Here is a 15,980-nt window from a genome sequence, read left to right as displayed (position 1 = left end):
GACAACAAAAGGAAAGAAAGAAAAAAATAAAACAACTTTAAAACTTTACCTTAATTTATTTGCCTTTTAAGGTTAAAGGCAAATATATATATATATATATATATATATATATATATAAAGAGAGAGAGAGAGAAGGAAATGCTAGCTAGAAGAAAGGCCAACAAATGCCCAAGTAAAAAGGCAAAGTGACTGGCAAAAGGGTAGAGGGATTGAAAGCAAATGGGTAGACCATGGTGGTATGGTAAAGTCAAGTAGGGTCGGTGATAGTGAAATCACCCTAATGTTAATTTAGTGCAATTATTGTTTTGCATTAATTAACTTTTTTTTTAAATAAATTTTTTTCTATATTTATAGGTTTTTTTTTTAAAGGTAAACAATTAAGTTGTTAAAAAGAGGAAAGGAGCCAAAATACTACTAAAATTATGACACCAAAGCACTCGAGCAAGAGACTCAAGATTTAAGGTTAATTTAGCATTGTTTAAGATTGAAAAATAAATTGATTTTTTTTTATTTCAAATGTACAAAAATATTCTTTGAGAAACTTTTTAATTTGAATTGAAAAATCAAACTTTTAAATTGTAAAGTCAAAATTTTTATTATTTAACATTATATTTGAATAAAAAATAGTTTTTGAATGTTAAAATTATTTTCAATAATAATATTAAAACGAGACCTTAATCAAGCCATTAGCTATACGATTTATTTCTTGAGAAATGTACTTGAATTATAGTATTTTGTTTGCATGTACAATTTTAGATATTACAGGAGAGATAATTTTTTTCTCATTTCATAAGTATAATCTTTTTGGTTTTAAATTTTAATTCGATCACAATTAAAAAATCAATTTGTAAGTAAATTAAAAATTCTATAGTTAAATTACAAGATTTTTTGAAAATAATTAAAAAATCAAGTATGTTGCTTTTGGTTGATCCTTCCATTTTTCACTAACTAAAAGTTTTTCTTAATAATAAAAGCAATCAATATGATAATTACTTGTGTCTTTTTTTCATGGCAAGTTTTAACTTAATTATCAATTTAAACAAAAATAAATAAATAAAAATCTAAGTTTCAAGTTACCTATCTACTTAAACAAGAAATAAAGTTTAGGTACCTCTATAGTCTATAATGACTTCTTTCATTTTTTTTTTCAAAAGTTTAAACATTAGACCTTGAAGTTAAAATTTTGTGAAATTATATTTAAAAATGCATCTTTTAAAAAAAAAAATCTACAAGAATTAGTCAAGAGGAATTTTATTTTCATATTAATAAGGTTTGATTTTTGTAAATAATATATTTCAAAAGTACAATTTTAAATGTATTAAACTTTTTTAATATTAAAAGAAAGTGTACTTAAGCTTTCTAAAAGGAAATTAAAGTAAAATGCTGAGAACCATATATTATAAAAATATATACAAAACAAAGAAAATAAAGGAAGAAAAAAAGGATGATGGGAGTATATTTCATATAATATAATTAATTAATCTTAATTTAAAATTATATGAAATATATCAAAATTTATATAAAACACATGTAAATTTTTATTTTGCATGTATAATTATAATATTTTATTAAAAAAATTGCAGGTGATATGCTTTTAAGAAAAAGCTAACGTGTTTAAAGCTCCATTCTCTCCCCATATTAACCCCCTCACCCTCTTCATTATCTGCTGCTCATTTCTCAACCAAAAAAACCAAAGCACACTCTTTCTTTCTCTCTCTCTCTCTCTTCTGTTCCTTTCTAGCATTTGCAAATCTTTCTTCTTTTAGTTCTTGAAGCTATGGCAAAGGAAGAAGAGCATGGCTCATATCATGCTAAGGACTATGTCGACCCTCCACCAGCACCTTTGATTGATGCAGCTGAGCTGATGAAATGGTCATTTTACAGAGCTTTGATAGCTGAGTTCATTGCAACTCTGCTCTTCCTTTACATCACAGTCTTGACTGTGATTGGCTACAAGAGCCAGACCACCTCTGACTCCTGTGCTGGTGTTGGTCTTCTTGGTGTTGCGTGGGCCTTTGGTGGCATGATCTTCGTTCTTGTTTACTGCACTGCTGGTATTTCTGGTATGTTAATTCATTATGTCCTTTTCTTCTTTGCCTTGGGTTTCATTTTGTTTTTCTAGGTGGAAAATGTTTCAATATTTTCTTGGAAAAATTTTCACAGTTTTCCGACCATATTACTATATACTATATGTTTTTTAAGTTTTGAAGTTTCAGATTTTAAAACATAACAAAAGAGATTAAGATTTGTAAAACCAAAAAAGAGTTGATTTTGTTATGAGCTCAAAGCATAATGAATTTTTTTTAGTACAAGGAGGCCCTAATTTAAAGATAGAAAAACAATTATGGATGTTAGGATTTACATCTCAAACTTATAAGATAGCATTTTTTTTTTTTTAAGTTGATTGAATGAATCATTGACCAAAGCTTTAATTTAAGCCTAATAAATTTCTAAATATAGAAAAAAAGCTTTTTTTTTTTTTTTGTATTTTTCCATGGCAAATTCCATGAACAAGCAATCTATGACAAAAAGTTCAACAATTTTTCCTACTCCCTACCCACCAACCAAAAAAAAGCTGATTTTTTCTCTACTACTTAGTTTATTAAATAAACTTAACAGTGCAAAGTAATTTTTGGTTCACATCAAGTCAATCGATTTCTGACCTTAATATAATTGTTATATAATTTTTTTTTCATGCCATGCAACAAACAGGGGGTCACATTAACCCAGCAGTGACATTTGGTCTATTCTTGGCTCGTAAGGTCTCATTGATCCGAGCCCTTGCTTACATGGTGGCTCAGTCTTTAGGAGCCATATGTGGGGCTGGGCTGGTTAAGGCTCTGCAAAAATCATACTACAACAGGCATGGCGGTGGAGCCAACACTCTTTCAGAAGGCTACAGCATTGGAACTGGTTTGGGTGCAGAGATTATTGGTACCTTTGTTTTGGTTTACACTGTTTTCTCTGCTACTGATCCCAAGAGAAAAGCTAGAGACTCCCATGTCCCAGTAAGTACCTTAGCATTTCCTCCATTATAATTGATTTTCACCATAAAATTCCAGATTAGTAAATTGTTCAATCTTGTTTTATTTTGCAAAACGCACTGAATTTTTCAAAGATTTTACATTTTAATTATATATAAAATATTTTTATTAAGCAACAAAAGATTTTTGAGTTTTTTCTGTACATCTTTTTCTCGGGCCAGTTCATTTATTTATATAAGATTTATTTTTTTCACAGCTTCTGACAAATTTGAATCCAAATAATAAAAAGAAACTCATTCTCTTTGTTGAGTCAATCATCCGGTGGTTAAAATATTTATTTTTCGATCCAAAGATAATGACTATTTGAATCAGATTTCTACCCTATTGACAGATGAGGTTGAAGAAATGGACAGTGGTATGAGCTGGCCAGTCATAACTCTTTGGTTACCATTAAAAGAATTGTAATATTTGCTTACCCAAAGGGTTTCGTTTTTCTTGTTTCCTTGGACAAAAAAGTTCTGATTCTACAATTTTTTTTAATATATTTTTCTTTTGGGTTTTGTCTTTTGCCATGGACAAAAGGCAAAGCTTTGTTTCATAAAATCTTGGTCGTTTTTCAGTCCAACGTGAATGGTGGGTTTAAAACAAACGTCTTTCATGTGTCTTCATGGACAATGTCCTTTTTTTCCTTTTTTTTTAATTTCTATATTTAGTAAATCCGTGAGAATTTTATCTGCTTAATTTTGTTTAAAGTATGTTTTTAGTTAGTGGGCATTTTATGCTTTCACATGTTTGTGTCACATGCACATAGTTCCATTCCAATTCATGTACTTCTCATCTGAGTTTCATAAAACAAAATTTTTTTATAAGTTTTCGATTTATCATGTTAGCTAAGTGAATATTTGAGATCAATTTGTTCAGTTTTTTTTTTTTTTTTTTGTTACACAATGAAAGAAAATCTCTGATCGCTTGTCCAATTCAACAAGGGCAAAGACATACTCTTAATTAGGGTATTAGAAAAAAATCTCATACAAATCCTTGCAAAAACGTGATTGTAATTTTATCACTAATCACAATTATCAATATGCATTAGAAATGAATTGAGTTATGGTTTTATTTTTTATTTTTTAGGTATTGGCTCCACTTCCAATTGGGTTTGCTGTTTTCATGGTTCACTTGGCTACCATCCCAATCACTGGCACTGGCATCAACCCTGCTAGGAGTATTGGAGCTGCTGTTATCTACAACAACAAGGAGGCTTGGGATGATCATGTTAGTATAATTCTCAATCATTTCCAAAGCTCTTAGTGTTTTTTGATATTACTGTCAAAAATATCTTTGGACTTTACCCAAATCTAATTCTTTTTTCTGGCAATTTTAAAGATGTACTCTTATAGATTGGTTTTTCTTCTTTTTAGGTCTTCATTATCTTAATTTTCCCTTGACATTCTTTTTTTTTTCAGTGGATTTTCTGGGTTGGTCCCATGGCTGGAGCAGCCATTGCAGCTTTCTACTACCAATTCATCTTGAGAGCAGGAGCTGTTAAGGCTCTTGGGTCATTCAGGAGCCAGACCCATGTTTGATAATGATCTTTGACAAGTCTTTTGCCTTCCTTCATGCTTTTTAAGAGGACACAAAAAAAAAAAAAAAGGAGAAAGTGAAAGTAATGAGGGTAGTTTCTTTTATGATTTATGTGTGGTTATTGTTCCCCAAACACCCCTTTTTCTTCAATTCCCCTTTGTGGAAGTTGAAAATTTTATTGGAACTGAGGGTCATGAAAATTTAGATAAAGTACTCTTTGAGAAGTATGGGTTTGTCATTTCAAGCACTTTCCTTAGAATTTACTTAAACTTCTTATTTTGTACTAATTTATGGTTTTAAAAGTAGTTTTGGACATTGTTATCATTAGTTTACTTATGTCTCAATTTACACTTATTGCTTATTGATTAAGGGTTCACTTTCTAATTCCTACTCATTCCAAACATGAAATTTGTACAAAATATTAGTGTTTTTTCAAGAAGTAAAAGGGGAACCAAAAAGCAGCATGAGAATCCTCATTGAAAGTAGATGCCAAATTTGATAATGCAAAAGGATTAGCTCTTCACTCTTCCAAGGATTAGCAACTCATTTTGATGATGAAAAAAGTGTTGATAGTATTGTAATGTAGCAATATTGTATTTCATTATTTTACAAGCAAGTTTAAAATTATGAGTTTTTAAATTAATACGAGTTGTCGAAATGATATTATCTTATATTCGTTAAATATTAAATATTTATAATTTTATATTTAAATTGAATCCTATCACTTATTATCAATTAGTTTTAAATTAAATATTTAAAATGATATTAGAGTCCATTTTTTTTTATATTATTTTGCTTATTACTTCTATGTGTTACTTCTTTCAAATTTGTTATTTGATGACAAGAACTTGTTAAAATAATGTTATTTCATGTATATTAAAAATTAAATTTTTTATAATTTTATATTCAAATTGGATCTATTCATTTTATCATTAATTGATTTTAATTTAAATGTTTAATACGAGTGAAGATTTTTTGTTTAATGTTACTGTTTACAATCATGTCGTAATAGTAACGAATCACGCGGAGGTAAAATGTGGGGTTAACTATAATGTAAGATTGGAAATTTTTATACAAAGTTGCATTCCATTCATATGTTATATATTTTGAAACAGTGTCAGAAAATGCCAGCCTCTATTTTTAAGCCAACCAAATCTCATCCTATAAAATGCCAAGGAATTAATGATCTTAGTGGGGCTTCGCATGCAACTCAGAATTATGAAAGGCATCCAAAAACAAATGAAAATGTGCTGATCCCACTTGCCAAACAGGACAAAAGAAATTGCCTGATTTGGTGAAATCAGTGCAGGTGACCGTTGCATATTCTGACATATAATTAATTTATTTTGTTTAATGTCAACCTCAAATTTCCAAAACATGGACCCAATTGCTTACACATTCTCCTCAACATTATCTCTAGATACTATATCTTTTATTTCCCCAACTTAATTGCATTATATGCTTTGTTGGTGTAACATGCTTAATTCTTACTAATTTTTGCCAAATTTGTATAAATTTGAGGGGAAAAAAAAAAAGATTTGGATCCAATCCTTCAAGAAAGAAAATTCATACACCTATAGTTGAATTAAAATGTTTGAGTGAATATCATACTCATTACTCAATAAACTTGTCAACATTAATTTAGCCTTTCTTGTTTAAACCTTTTTAGTTGAGTTGACACATTAAATATTTCACTCGTAAAATTTAAGATTTAGGTTCGATATTCGTTATTAACAATATTTTTTAAACGATTTGTAAATTCATTATAAGTATTCATTGAGATCTGCTATGTACACCGATCTTGGAATGGATAATCTCTCCCCCACCTGAACCTTGATGAAAAAAATAAAACATATTGAATGACGTGTGTGACAGTGCATGAGTAATCTTTACTATTCCAAGGCTTGTTCTCAAGCAATTTGGTGTTTTTCCATAATCACAGGCTATGTGGGCTGTTTACATCTTGCAAGTTAAGCCCATTTTTGTTCCAAGGATAGACAAATTAAATTATGATATGGCTTGGGTAGGCTTTTTGAATGGTCTTTTTTTAGGCTTTACCAATAATAACAGGCTTCAACAAAAATTTTCCCTTCAAGACCCAACAAAACCTAAACATAGCTTCATTGGCTAGACCTAACCCATCCAAAAGTTGCAAATGTTTATCATTTAATCCCATTAAACAATTTAAAATTTTAAAAACTCCACCTATAATGTATATAAAATAATTTTTCATAATGTATTTGTATATTTTTAATTCTTTTATTCATTAAAAAAATAAGTACTAAATCAATAATATATACACTAATGAGTATCTTACAAATACTTGCTAAAGTAGATTGTTAAAATATTTAATATTTCACATTAAATGCAATAATTTTGGTTAAATCAAAACAATTTTTTCTTAAATTAGAATTTGTCCACTAATTCTGTGAGTGTTTTTGAAAAAAAAAATATTTTAAAAGAAAATAGGTTAAAATAATAGAAAAAGTTCTTCAACTTTATAATTTTATTTAAATAAATTTTTATATTTTTATTACACTCAAATAAGTTTATAAACTTTAATTTACACCAAAATAAATCCTAAACCTTTAGTTTTATTCAAATAAACCCCTAACTTTTAATTTGTATTTAAATAAATCCTTAGTAAAATCAATATTTCGTTTGAAATAAAGGTTTATTTAGATATAAATAAAAGAATAAGAGCTCATTTGAGTATAATAAAAATAAATGAAATTATTTAAAAAAAAGTAGAACAATTCAAGAGCTTTTTTTAAGAATATTTTAGCCAAAAAAAATAGAAGTTACTTGATTAAAATATAAGAAAAATTAAAATTTTTAAATTTTACAAACAAAGTTTGCAATATGATACATATATATTAAAAATTTTTTAAAAATAAACATGTGAAAATTTTTTAATTTCATTTGTATAAAAGCTTATTTGGGTATAATAATAATAAATGAACTTATTTAAAAAAGTAGAACAATTCGAGAGCTTTTTTAAAAAACATTTTAGCCAAAAAAAAAAAAAGTTACTTGATTAAAATAAAAGAAAAATTAAAATTTTTAAATTTTACAAACAAAGTTTACATTGTGATACATATTTATTAAAAATTTTAAAAATAAACACGTGAAAATTTTTTAATTTCATTTATAAAATTAAAAATTTTCAATGTTAATGAACTCTAAAATACAGGGTTTTTTTAGTGGTTTTTAAAAAGTGTTTCTAAAATGACACATACATCTTTAATGTTATTTTTATAATTGTTAGAATACGTGGTCTTTATGTATATTTTGGAATTGAATTGATATAATTTTAATTCTATAACCGATTCAACAAGAGATTAACAATTATAAAATAAAATTAAGGATGTAGATGTCGAAAGTTTTCCCACAACAATCAATAAGACATTAATTTAGTGATAAAGAGAAGCTTTTAAAATTCTAAGTCTTAGATTTTAGTTTTATTTTGTGTAAATTTAATTCTATTTTATATTGAATTTATTTAATTATATTTTAATTTATTAATTTATTTATAAATTTTTTATATATAAAATAACACTTACTATGATCATAACTTATATTTATAATTTCATAAAAAAAACAAATATAAAATCCTTAAAGCATCTTAACCCCTTAGTAATCATTAGTTTCAACAATTATTTTTATGACCTTGCAACTTGCAAGAATCAAGACGTGACAACTTGGCAGCCAGTACATTAATTAGTGTTTTCCCCCTTATCCTAACACAAATTTTGTCCCCCACTGGTAGTGTTGTAGGCAGGAACTCTCAAGACATTCATTCCATCACTCTTCCCACAGGCATAAGCAACCCTAGCTATCACTTCCATCATTTTCCTCAAAGCTTTCACCATGGCTAGCATCTAAACACTCTAAGTACATTTTTTTTTTTTTTTGGAAAGCAAACACTCCAAGCGACAAATTCAACTACCATTAGCAACGCCCAACTCAAAAAAAAAAAAAAAAAGAACCACCTATATAGAAAGAGCAGAGAAAAATTAATTCTCCAAACCATTTTGATAGACCCAAAGTTTCAAAATGGCCCCTATCACTACCATCTTCTTCTTCTTCCTTGATGCTCTCTCTTTTGCTTTCAGTCCTGCAATCTTTTTTCTTGCTCATCAGAACTCGTTGGGGATATCGATGCCTGGGTTGGATTTCTTGCATCCTGATTTCTCAACCTTTCAACTCCTGCAAATTGGATATGCACTTTCATGAAAGGTAATTCATCTTCAGTTATTATATATAGTTGGAAGTCATATTCATGAAGTGGGAGAGTTGCTTGGTTCCAGCCTGCAGGCTTTGCTTTGGTCCCATATACAGCAAAGTCTTTACAAACCAAGATGTTTCAGTTTCAGCAGATGAATGTAAACTTTTGTTTGAATTTTGATGGATGATCCATTTATTTTATCATTTCCCCCTAACTCTTTATAAATTATGTATAAATAACTCTTTATTTGTCATGATCCGTATTATTCTACATTTTTTTAGGTCACTATAAGAAATATTATAATTAGTTTTGTTTTTACATGTGAGATTATATAAATTATATAATTTTATCTCTAAACGTGTATTATCTTTTAAAAAATAATTATATAAATTAATTGAATTAAAATTAAATTTTAAATATTATAACTAATCTTATGTTCACATTTAATCTAATGCTCTGACCGATGTAGTCATGCCATCTGTCCTTAGATGATAACTTTTTGGAACATTTGTCCATTGAATTCGTTTGGAAAATCATTGCTTGGGCAAATTGGTTTGCAAAGGACACTGTTAGAACTGGCCTCGGAATTTATTGAGGAATGTACAAAGGTTCCTTTCAAAAAGTTCTCCCATTTAGGTTGTGAGTTTCATTGGCCATCAAAGACATAAATATGTTTTTGCTTATTACCATCAAAGATTTAAATTTTTTAATTAAAAGAAGTGACAATTTGATAATTAAAAAATTACAAAATTGAGATTTAAACTTTAAAATTATTAAATATTATTTTTTAAAGATGTTAACATAAATTAATAAATTAAATTTTGGGTTCGTGGTCAAAGATTAATATTATATGTGTAATTGTCTTTTTCAAAAAGTCTACAATTACTAATTAAATCCTAATTTAAAGAAAAATTAAAAAATGAGGTGCAATTCTTGCTTTATAAATTGTATTTCTTTTCATGTTCAATGGTAAAGCTTCCTTTTTTTTCCCCAAACTTGACAACTTGTCTTTAAAAAAAAAAAAACAAAACCAAAGAAAAAAAATTTGAAAATTCTAATTAACCAAACTAGACAACTTGTCTTTAATGATAAAAAAAAATGTTCTTTTTGTAATTTCCAAGATAAACAAAATTAAAGGTGTAAATTAGAGAACTAAGTATGGATTGAAGTAATTTTGAGTTAAAAAAAATTATATTTGGATCATTTTCCTCATTTTTAGTTTAAATTGTTTTAGATTTCGATGATTATAAATTTCAAATATTGTTTTGAGTTTCAAGATATTTATATAGTTATTTTAAAAATAAATTTAAGTTTATTTTTAATAGTTAAGGCTGTTATGATTTGGACTTTAATAATTAAAATTAAAATTAAGCACTATATTAAATTTAAGTTAGGATTAGTTTTAATGAATTTTGAATAATTTTTAATGTATTTATTATTTATTATTTATTAACTAAACTTTAAAATAAAATAAAACTTTTTCTATCAAATTAAGTTTCAAAAATTTTCAAATATAAATTAATTCAAGCTTAAATTATTTCAAGTTTGAATTTAATTTTTAATCAATTTGTTTACGTATATTACATATGATTATAAACTTTTTTCGCATTTTGAAAATGGATAAACAAAAGTTCAAACTTATAAAATCTAACAAAACGAATATAAATTTGAGAAAGTGAATTTGAATTTTATTTTTTACATAAATTATGATAATGAAAGGTACATATGAAGCATAATTAGTTAAAATTCATATGTCTTTGTATTTGAAAGGTATACAAAAGTAATCTTAAATTCCCTAAGGATTTCACATTTATCATCCAATAAAATCATGAATTTGTAAAATCATTACGAATATTATATTTATATGAAAATCCAATTCCTTTACGCAAACTTCAAGAATTCAAAAAATGCAAAAAAATAAAAATAAAAAAATAAAAGGCGTACGGCATCGTTTAGAACCGTTTTTCATTATCAATGTCAAAGCTCGCATTTTCCCTTCTCTTTTTCGGTTCCTCTGTTTTCGTTTCATTGTCAGAAAATTCACAGGATCAAAAGACAAAGAAGCAGTAGGAGAGAGAGAGAGAAATGCATCTATGGCCATCAGTTAGAATTAGAGATTCATTCAAAATAGCTTATCTAAGAAAACTAGAATGGAACCTCCATAGGATGAAATCGGAGAAACGATCTTCTTCTTCTTCTTCGCCAAGGACCCCAAGCAACCAACAAAAACTCTTAAATGACCAAGAAGTTGCTGACTCAGATTATGCTTCTTCCAATTCCTCTGCAAGTTTTATGGCCGTCTGTAGAGAGATTTTCATGGTCCTTTCTTGCTGTTACTGTTGCTTCTGCTGTGGAGGTAACTCTAAATCTCCCCTTTCACTCTTACTTTTTTTTTTGAAAAATTTTGTTGAAAGCTTGGATTTTTGGGTCTGGTTTTTGATTTTATGTTGGTTTACACTGCTTTTTGACTTGGGTTTTTTGTTTTATTCGATTTTTGTGTCTCCTAGACTGTAGCGATTCTTGTTAAAAATTAAGTCGTTTTTATGAGTTTTTGGTTTCATATGGGTTTATTTTTCCTTTTCTAATATAGTTTTTTGATATTATGTGATTTAATTGTTTTTTTGGGTTCTTTAGGGATTTGGATCTTTCAATTCATGACCTTTTCTTTGTATTACCTTTATTCTTTTTTTTTTTTCTTTTTGTGGAATTGGAGTTGTTTACTTGAGTTATTTTTTCGATTTTATATGATGAATAATCAAACTTTTGCTTGGTGTTTTGATTTATTGGTTTAAGAAAGTTAGGTAGTTTTTTATGAGATTCTGAACTTAATAATTCCAACCTAGCAATTAAGTACAAAATGTCATAAGTAGTTCTTAACAAATTTCTTTATGTTTTTGTCTTAAACTAAAAGTCTTGCAGCAAGTTAATTGTGGATGAGTGTGTTAATGATCTCTGGGTTCATATTTCAGTGATCCTACTAGATGGCTTAGGCCGTTTGATTTAGCATCAGAATAGTGCAGGCCTTGTATGGTCAAAACACACACAGCTAGGTATTTCAAACAAGTGAAAATTGAGATGTGTGGTACAACCTCAAGCTTGGATTGGTGATCTAAAGATGAGTGAATTGAGCAAACAAAGACAGCCCGATTTTACTCCTAAAATGGGAGATATAAAGTTAATTTTAGAAGTATGAATGTCCATCTGTCTTTGGTATGCACATAAATTAAAGTTATGAAGGACAATGAAGTTTGAAGATGGAGAACATAGCACTAGTTATAGTTGGGAATCGTTTTTGGAATTTTGGAAAATATTTATCTTATCTCTATTTTGCTTCTGATTTAATGAGATGAAAATCCTGAAACTGATTAGTTGGACATTGATTACCCATCATTATAAGTTCTCGGTAGGTTGATCATGCCTTCTTTGCACATACTTTGTAGCATGTACTGGTCTTATAGTAGAGATTTAGGAAAAAAATAATGAAAACGATATAATGCTAGTTCTTCTTATTCAGTATATGAGATTTTAGAGGAAAGGTGTCTATGAAGCCTTGACTGAGGATGTTTATCTTGTAGTTTGACCATGGCTAGTTCAAGTGGGGTCCACATCAATATGGTTAGACCTATTACATATTGGGATGGGAATGATGGTAGTCTGGTAGCTCTCAGCATTTTTTGGAGAATATAAGAATTGGGTAGTGCTTTGGATGTTCATGTTCTTAGCAAGTATCATAAAAGGGTCTCAAAGCTGGTTTTCTTTTGATGTTACTGTTGGGAGCTGTTGTACTCAACTGACGAGTCTTTTGGGGATGGGGATTTCCTGGCAATGCTTATAATTTTTTTTCCCAATCTTCTTGCCTGAATTGATGCTTACGAAGATATCTATGCATGCACAATGAATCCTTTGTTCTCTTCTTCTGAAGGAAAATAAGTAGAAGGAATTTAAGCTTTTGAACTTTGAAAAGATTTATATTATTTCATCTTCCTTTTTTCTTCTTGTTTTTGTTTACCGAGCTTAGGCAAGAATCAAAGATACCAGCAATAGCAACCTGTTTCAATCTATTTTGTTAAGGCACTTGTCAAAATGGGCACACACACTCATGTAAAGCTGTTAAGTTTCCTTTCCTTCAGTTGGTTTATACTTGCCACCGAAACAAGAACCCTAAAAAACATTGGGTAGAGGTTTGCTTATGCTGAAGCAAGATAATTTTTAATCTTTCAGTTGGATTCTGGAACTGCTTTTTATCTTTGCTACTCAATCACATTTCACATTGATGGATGTCAAGTTCCAGTGTTCTCCTTATGATACATCTTTGATTGCTTGTGGCGGGTTTAATTTGTTATTGTCACCTAATTTATATTGTGAATTACCCCTTTCAGCTTGTGTTGATCAAGAAGATAAGTGATGCAGTAAATGGCAGGTATGGTTTTGGATGCTGAATCCATCCCTTGACCACAGAATTGCACAAAATGATGTAGCTAGAAATAAAAGGAAAAATACTTTTTACAAAATGAATGATAATGACTCTCTCTCTCTCTCTCTCTCTCTATATATATATATATATATATATATATATATTATGAGATAGTTGTAGTAGTCATGTGACAATCCTTGGACTATTGCTCTCTTATCAGACTTGTACAGTTTATTTGATTGTTATAGGAGTATGATATATTACAATTATTGTTACATTGTATTGACTCATCACATTTCATGATTTTTTTTCTCTGCTAGACTTACCAGAAGAGGTGTTTATGGGTGGGACTGGATAGGGTTCATATTTAATATTAATAACATATTCTTGTTTCGGCTGGACCTAATATTTTGGGCTTCAATTTTCTAGCCTATTATATTGTTATGATCTCTATTTATAGATAAAAATAAACTATAATTGGATAACCTTGGTTAAGTTACCGTACTAATCTATTTACTGTACATCTTTAACTGTAGCTGTTTGTTTTCTTTCAGCTACAATTTTGTTTTTACTGTTGTTATCTGCTGTTTTTTAACTATTTGCTACAGTGATTTTTGTTAGAAACCGAACTGTTTTAACTGTCAGTTAGTGAATGAAAATCTAGGATGCAATCATAACGGTCAAATAGGCCAAGATGCTCTAGATGTTCTTCAAAGCTATCCTTCATGGAAAACATTGATCATCTGCAATATTTGCTGATACAGTATCAAGAAGGATGGGCACTATGGAATCAGTTCAGAAGCAATTCACCTGATGACCTTCATGACCTTGAAGATGAAGAATTAATGAATCTGGACAACCTAAAGGAGGGATAAGCTATTCCAAGCCTATCCACTAACTGACAGTTAAAACAACTCGGTTTTTAATAAAAATCACTGTAACAAACAATAATAGTAAAAGCAAAATTATAGCTAAAAGAAAGTAGACGGTTACAGTTACAGTAACCTAATCAAGGTTATGATAACCTAACTAAGGTTATCCAATTATAGTTTATTTTAGTCTATAAATAAAAGACAACAGCTAAGAGGGATAAGCTATTCTAAGCTTATCCATTAACCGATAGCTAAAATAGTTTGGTTTTCAACAAAAGTCATTGTAGCATATAGCTGAAAGACAGCAAACAACAACAATAAAAGCAAAACTGTAGCTAAAAGAAAGCAGACAGTTACAATTAAAGATGTACAGTAAATAGATTAATACGGTAATCTAATCAACCTAACCAAAGTTATCCAATTATAATTTATTTTTGTTTATAAATAGAAATTATAGTAATGTAATAGACAGAATCTTCTGGCAGCCTCTTTCACTGCAAACTTATTCCAAGCTTATCCACTAATCAATTGCAAACTTATTCCAAGCTTATCTACTAATCGACAACTAAAACAGCTTAGTCTTAAACAAAAATCGCTGTAGTAGATAGTTGAAAAATAGCAGATAGTGACAGTAAAAACAAAATTATAGTTAAAAGAAAGTTGATAGTTACAGTTAAAGATATATAGTAAATAGATTGGTATAATAACTTAACCAAGGTTACAATAATCTAACCAAGGTTATTCAATTATAGTTTATTTTTGTCTATAAATAGAGATCATAGCAATGTAATAGGCAGAGTTTACTGGCAGTTTTTTTCACTGCAAACTTCTTGGTTTTAAAAGATGGATCTACATGCAAACTATGATTATAAGTTTTATTTGAACATATACAGTTATTTTCTTCAATTTATTCCATGTTTTATGTGCTTAAGATCGGTGCTAGTTTTCCTTAATAGTTTAAAAAAAAAAAAGCCAGTTATACAACTTCTATTAGCTTAAAATACCAGTAGCGAAAGTAGATAACAAAGTGTATGAGCTGTAAAACACAGAGCAATCTTTCAAAGATAAAGGTATAGTTAAGAAAACTTACAATATAAAAGGTATTTTGATATATCTCTTGAAACTTTACACGATTACAATCAACACAAATAACACAAGCTTTGATCCCATTTACATAGAAAAGTGGAAGGGAGAAGAATGATAGGTATTTAAAGAGAGAAGGGAGAAGAAAGATAGGTATTTAAAGAGAGAAATAAGAAGAGACAAGCGGGATGAAAAGTTTGTAGTGAGAGAGACTGTCAGAAAACTTTACCTATTACATTGTTATGATTTCTATTTATAAGTAAAAATAAATTATAGTTGTATAACTTTGGTTAGGTTATTGTAACCTTGGTTAGGTGACTGTAACCTTGATTAGGTTGCTGTAATCTTGGTTAAGTTATCGTATCAATCTATTTACTATACATATTTAATTGTAGCTGTTTGCTTTCTTTCAACTACAGTTTTGTTTTTACTATTATTGTCCGTTGTATTTTAGCTATCTTTTATAATGATTTTTGTTGGAGACCGAATTGTTTTAGGCTCAAATTGGGAAAAAAAAAATTTAACTCTACATATTAAACTTAATTTATGTAATAAAAATTAAAAATAAAATATAAAAAATAAAAATTTACATATATATTTATATACTTATAATATTTTAATTATATATAATTTATTTGGGTTAGGATTTAATTTTTTTTTATATAAGATTTGGCTAAAAATTTAAATGAATTTAAAAATTATATTTAAATTCATTTAATAAATTTTAATATTTTATTAAATTTTTTTTTTTTAATTTTTGAACGAATTTTCTAAATACGAATTTAAACGACTACTTGCCAATAATTTCGTCGTGTTTT

General features: G+C 28.3%; 2 protein-coding genes across 2 annotated transcripts; both read left to right on the top strand.

The window, feature by feature from the left end:
- The first annotated feature begins 1,649 nt into the window (after window positions 1-1,649).
- LOC111310308 (putative aquaporin PIP2-5) lies at window positions 1,650-4,897 on the top strand. Its single transcript, XM_022909624.2, has 4 exons — window positions 1,650-2,063; window positions 2,713-3,008; window positions 4,116-4,256; window positions 4,448-4,897. The coding sequence occupies exons 1-4, from the start codon at window positions 1,778-1,780 to the stop codon at window positions 4,565-4,567; spliced, it is 843 nt and encodes a 280-aa protein (XP_022765359.2). The 5' UTR covers window positions 1,650-1,777; the 3' UTR covers window positions 4,568-4,897.
- Window positions 4,898-10,752: 5,855 nt separating this feature from the next.
- On the top strand, window positions 10,753-13,482 carry LOC111310307 (uncharacterized). Its single transcript, XM_022909623.2, has 2 exons — window positions 10,753-11,149; window positions 13,173-13,482. The coding sequence occupies exons 1-2, from the start codon at window positions 10,879-10,881 to the stop codon at window positions 13,196-13,198; spliced, it is 297 nt and encodes a 98-aa protein (XP_022765358.1). The 5' UTR covers window positions 10,753-10,878; the 3' UTR covers window positions 13,199-13,482.
- Window positions 13,483-15,980: the final 2,498 nt, after the last annotated feature.

The sequence above is a fragment of the Durio zibethinus genome, chromosome 19 (genome assembly GCF_047325235.1).
Source record: "Durio zibethinus cultivar Kanyao isolate XHJ-2024 chromosome 19, ASM4732523v1, whole genome shotgun sequence".
NCBI lineage: Eukaryota > Viridiplantae > Streptophyta > Magnoliopsida > Malvales > Malvaceae > Durio > Durio zibethinus.
Note: the sequence above shows the minus strand (reverse complement) of the source record. Positions and strands in the feature narration are given on the sequence as shown.